The sequence below is a fragment of the Nicotiana sylvestris genome, chromosome 10, assembly GCF_000393655.2.
Source record: "Nicotiana sylvestris chromosome 10, ASM39365v2, whole genome shotgun sequence".
Classification (NCBI taxonomy): Eukaryota; Viridiplantae; Streptophyta; class Magnoliopsida; order Solanales; family Solanaceae; genus Nicotiana; species Nicotiana sylvestris.
The window spans coordinates 96,960,710-96,966,343 of NC_091066.1; the positions used below are offsets into that span (position 1 = coordinate 96,960,710).

General features: G+C 41.9%; 2 protein-coding genes across 2 annotated transcripts; both read left to right on the top strand.

Moving 5' to 3' along the window:
- Positions 1-418: 418 nt before the first annotated feature.
- Positions 419-3,139, top strand: LOC104231631 (uncharacterized). The gene is made up of 3 exons (XM_070159343.1): positions 419-456; positions 1,861-2,506; positions 2,672-3,139. Exons 1-3 carry the CDS (start codon positions 419-421, stop codon positions 3,137-3,139), a joined length of 1,152 nt encoding a protein of 383 aa, XP_070015444.1.
- Positions 3,140-3,191: 52 nt separating this feature from the next.
- Positions 3,192-4,556, top strand: LOC138879710 (uncharacterized). Its single transcript, XM_070159344.1, has one exon. The coding sequence runs from the start codon at positions 3,192-3,194 to the stop codon at positions 4,554-4,556; it is 1,365 nt and encodes a 454-aa protein (XP_070015445.1).
- Positions 4,557-5,634: the final 1,078 nt, after the last annotated feature.

The following is a 5,634-nucleotide window of genomic DNA, read 5'->3' on the forward strand; positions in this document are numbered from 1 at the left end:
ATACTTGTTCTTAACTGTTACTTTGTTCAATTGCCTATAATCAATGCACATCCTCATAGTGCCATCCTTTTTCTTCACAAATAGAACCGACGCACACTAAAGTGACACACTAGGCCGAATTAACCCTTTATCAAGAAGTTCCTGAAGCTGTTCTTTTGACTCCCTCAACTCTGTTGGTGCCAGACGATACGTCAGAATAGAAATAGGCTGAGTACCCGGTACTAGGTCAATACCAAAATCAATATCCCTGTCTGAGGGCATGCCCGACAGGTCTGCAAGGAACACGTTGATGTGCCGGAGAATTTCGGCACATTTCAATACTAATTGCTTAGATTTTAGCTTGTTTTAATGCAGTTATCTCTGTTACTTATGTAGTTTTGTTGTTTCTACAGTACATAAGGACTGAGAACCCAAGAACATGGAAATGGAAGCAAAAAGAGAAGAAAAGAGCAAAATGTAGCAAAAATGCTGGTCTGCGATACTCTATGCGATCGCAGATCAGACATGCGAGCCGTAGAATGCACGTCAAATCGCAGACAAAAGCAGAGATCTGGGCTAAATCTCAAGTCAAGAATACGGTCCATTATGCGACCGCAGAACCAATATGCAAGCCGCAGAGTGAACCGCAAACCAACCATGAAGGTCACTGAATGACGAAGATGCGATGCAAAATGCGATCGCATTTCTGCAATGCGATCCGCATAATTGGAATGCGAAGAAGGCCTGTAAACTAGGGCTCCAGTCTGCTATGAGGATGTTCAAGATGCGGACCGCATACGTGCTCTACGACAAGAATGCGATCGCAAATCAGACCTAAAAGGGCATTTTTGTCTGTTTTCTGTCCCGATTTTGAGTCCACTTTAAATAGTTTTATGATGTATTTGTGGGCTCATCTTGTCTAGTTTTTGAACCACATTCCAAGACCTTAATATTCCTCACTTTTGGAAGCTTTTGGGTGAAGATTCTCTACTCTGTAAGCTTTTATGACATTAAATATTCTTTGGTTTTTGTATTGTAGTATGAGTAGCTAACTTTAAATACTAAGGTTGTGGACCCTAAATGGCTGTTATGCTAATGGGTGTTTAACATTAAATATATATATAATGGTTGGTTGATATTTATTTACTTCTCATTTTTCATTTATTGTTGGTGGTTGCAAACATTAACAAGTGCCATTAAATTCTTGCTTTGCTTAGGAAAGTGGGTTAGAATTTGGTAGAAGTAAATATCAATGGCTAAAGGCTTTAAACCTTGTTTAATTGAATCACTTAGGAATAAGTGGGTTTTACTTGGCATATATTGATGGTTCTAAATTGCAACTCTTTTATATTTGGGAAAATTATAAAGAGGAAATACTACTCAACTATTGAGAAATATTGGTGAGTCACTTAGACATCATTTGCATATCAAAAGAACCTTCCATTAGAAATATATCATATTAACACTGATAAGCATTACACTCCATTAAAGGGGATACAACCTTGGTTTCTTTAATCCAATTAATTACTCTATAAATATTCCAATTAGTTGATACTTCCAAACAAACTCAATTCATACTCTTGTTACTATAAACCATTCTCTTGTTACTGTTAACCGAATAGAGATACGACTTTAGTCGAGCAACACACTATAAGAGTAACCTTTTCACACCTATTCCCTGTGGGATTCGACCCCAACCTTGTTGGGTTATTATATTTGACACCGACCGCCTTACACTATTTATTAAAGTGTAATTTGAGCGTATCAAATTTTGGCGCCGTTGCCGGGGAATACGGTTTTGAAATTACTATTTAGTGTGTACTTTACTTAACGTCTATTTCTATTCCATCACACTTTGCTTGCTTTGCTTGGTGTTAATAGGAAAACATGTCTGAATGGTGATGATGCGGAGAGAGAAATGGGAGAGAATCCTTTTGCAGACATGGAGGAGTACATTGAGGATACTAACGCCATTGTACTGCCATCTGTTGGAACTGCAACATTTAAAGTGGAACACAGTCTAATTTTGATGCTCAAGGCAGAAGGATTTTTCAGAAACTCCACAGATGATGATCCAACACAACACCTTAGGAATTTCTTGGGTGTGTGTGCAATGCACGAACAAAACAATGACTCTGACGATGCCCTGAGGTTGAGATGTTTCAAGTATTCTCTAGCTGGGGATGCGAGGAAATGGCTCCAGAATCTGCCACCCAACTCTATCCATTCTTGGCCCGAACTTGTCCGGGCGTTTTTGTCCAAGTGGTTCCCGCAGAGCAAAAAGTCTGAGTTGCGGGATAAGATTTTCTTCTTCAAGCAGATACAGGGAGAGCAGTTGCATGAGGCATGGGATCGCTTCAAATTATACTTGATGAGGTCTCCAAACCATGGTTTTCTGGATTCCATGTTGTTGGAAAATTTTTATATGGGTTTGGATCCCATGAACCAAGCCATCGCCAAAAATGCAGCTGATGGATCTTTCATGGACAAATCATTTGCAAGAGTGACACAAATCCTGGACAAAATGGCAAACCACAACCAAGCATGGCATTCAGAGGATACTATCGGAGGAATCTCATATGGCTCTCCTTCCTTGAGAAACTTAATCAAGTAAAATCAAGAGAGGGATCAAGTGATTGTCGGGCTTGAAACAAATGTAAATGTGCTGACAAATATATTTACCGAGAATCAGACAAAGGAAGTGAATGCAGTGGAAGATGTCCAACCCATGTTAGATGAAAATTTTGAGGAAGCAAATTATATCAACAACCCTCAAGGAGGGTATCAAAGGCAACCCTACCATGGTCAAGGGCAACAAAGCCAGTGGAGGCCAAACCCGCAAGGGCAAGGCAACCAACAATGGAGAAATGATCAAGGTAACTCGCATCAAGGAAATTGGAACAATAACAACAACTTTGCAAACCAGAGCTCCAACCCGTATGTTCCCCCAAAAGGTCATTATGCAAATCAAGGGTCGTCAAGTGAGTCAAAGTTAGAAAGCATGCTTGAAAGAGTATTGCAAAACCAAGAAAAGTCTGTCGCGTCCATGAGAAACATGACCGAAGTTGTTGGCTCTCACAACGCATCTATCCAAAACTTAGAGATGCAAATGAGAGACCTTTCAAGAGAGCAAACCCAAAGCAAAAGGGCAACTTCCTAGTGATACCATTGCGAACCCGAGGAGTGGTGGAAGTGGCTCAACTTCTTACATCATGGCAATAACTACTAGAAGTGGGAAGGTTTTACAAGGTGACATTGAGCAAGAGGTTGTTGGGGAAGAAGCCGAACAAGAAGTTGAAGCAGAAAGCAAGGGGTTGTTGAAGTTGAATGGGTTCCGGAAAAAAGAGAAGGTGCAAGAAGTAAACCAAGAAGGGGTGAAGGAAAAGGAGAAGGAGACATCAAAAGATCCACCTCCTATTCCTAGACCTCCTCCGCCTTTTCCTCAAAGACTTATTAGAAGGGTTGATGATAGCAAGCTTGAGAAATTCTATGATATTCTAAAGCAATTATCGGTGAACATTCCATTCTTAGAGGCTTTTCAAGAAATGTCGGGGTTTGCCAAATATTTGAAGGATTTGATCACCAAAAAGAGGACCACAAAGAATGAGGTGGTAAACATGACTCACCCGGTTAGCTCTATTATTACCACAAGCCCTGTCCAAAATAAAGAGGACCCGAGAGCATTTACTATTCCATGCACTATCGGGGAGCGTGATTTTGCAAAAGCCCTTTGTGACAATGGGGCTAGCATCAACTTTATGCCACTTGACATCTACAAGCGAGCGGGATTAGGGATGCCGAGGCCAACAAGCATGAGGTTACAAATGGCCGATCGATCTATTAAGCGACCGGTAGAAATTGTTGATGATGTGATTGTGAAAGTTGGAAAATTCCATTTGCCCGCCGACTTTGTAATTCTTGACTATGCTATTGATAAAGAGATCTCTATCATCTTGGGGAGACCATTCCTAGCCACGGGAAGAGCACTCATGGATTCGGAGCGAAATGAAATTAAGTTCCGGGTGAATGATGAAGAAGTCACATTTCAAGCAAGCAAGGGTATGAAATTACCCCATGAGTATGAGAGCATTTCAGTGATAGATGTGGTTGATGAGGTTGAAGATGCTGTCAAATTGAAAATGGAAGAACAATGCCTTGGTGAGGCATTGGCGGCTATCTTGGTAAACTTTGATGGTGAGGACATAGATGGGTACATGGAGTCGGTAAATGCATTGGAGGGTCTTGGATCCTATACTTACACTCCGGAAAAGCTTTCTCTTGACTTGGAGAATAGGGCCACACCTCCCGCCAAGCCATTAATCATTGAGCCGCCACAACTAGAGCTTAAGCCTCTCCCGCCGCACTTAAGGTATAAATTTCTTGGCTCTAATGATACTTTATCCGTAATCGTTTCGTCTTTGCTAAATGATGTGCAGGTAAACCAATTGTTGGAAGTCTTGAAAGAACATAGGCAAGCCATTGGATGGACCACTGCAGACATTCGTGGAATCCCTGCGGGAATTTGTGAACATAAAATCCAACTGGAGAGCGAAACAAAGCCAAGTGTGGAACATTAAAGGCGGTTGAACCCGTCAATGCAAGAGGTAGTAAAGAAGGAGATTATCAAGTGGTTGGATGCCGGGTTAGTTTACCCCATTGCCGACAGTTTGTGGGTGAGCCTAGTACAATGTGTGCCAAAAAAGGGTGGCATGACCGTGATCAAAAATGAGAAGAATGAGCTCATTCCAACGCGAATTGTGACCGGATGGCGAGTTTGTATGGACTATTGGAAACTTAACAGTGCTACTTGCAAGGACCACTTCCCTATGACTTTTATTGATCAAATGCTTGATCGGCTAGCGGGGAGGTCATTTTATTGTTTCCTTGATGGTTACTCCAGCTACAATCAAATCAACATCGCTTTGGAAGATCAAGAGAAAACTACGTTCACTTGCCCGTATGGAACTTTTACTTTTAGCCGGATGCCATTTGGCTTGTGCAATGCTCCGGCCACTTTCCAAAGGTGTATGATGTTCATATTCTCCGACATGGTTGAGGACTTTCTTGAAGTCTTCATGGATGATTTCTCGGCGGTTGGTGATTCGTTTGAGCACTGTCTTAACAATCTTAGACAAGTGCTTAAGCGATGCGAAGGGACCAACCTTGTGCTAAATTGGGAGAAGTGTCACTTCATGGTTGACGAAGGCATTGTGCTTGGGCACAAAATTTCAAAGCATGGTATTGAAGTCGACCGGGCAAAGATTGAGATTATTTCTAAGCTTCCTCCATCGACCTCCGTGAAAGGTGTTAGAAGTTTTCTAGGGCATGCTGGGTTTTACAGGCACTTCATCAAGGACTTCTCCAAGATAGCTAACCCCATGTGCAAACTCCTCGAAAAGGATGCCAAGTTTGTGTTTGATGAGAACTGTCTTAAAGCTTTTGAGGAGTTAAAGCAAAGGCTCACCACGGCACCCATTATTGTCACGCCCGATTGGTCATTTCCTTTCGAGCTCATGTGTGACGCCAGTGGTGTAGCCATTGGAGCAATGCTTGGCCAACATCACAACAAAGTTCTCCACCCGGTGTACTATGCAAGTAAAACTCTCAATAGGGCACAAATGAACTACACGGTAACTGAGCAAGAGCTTCATGCTA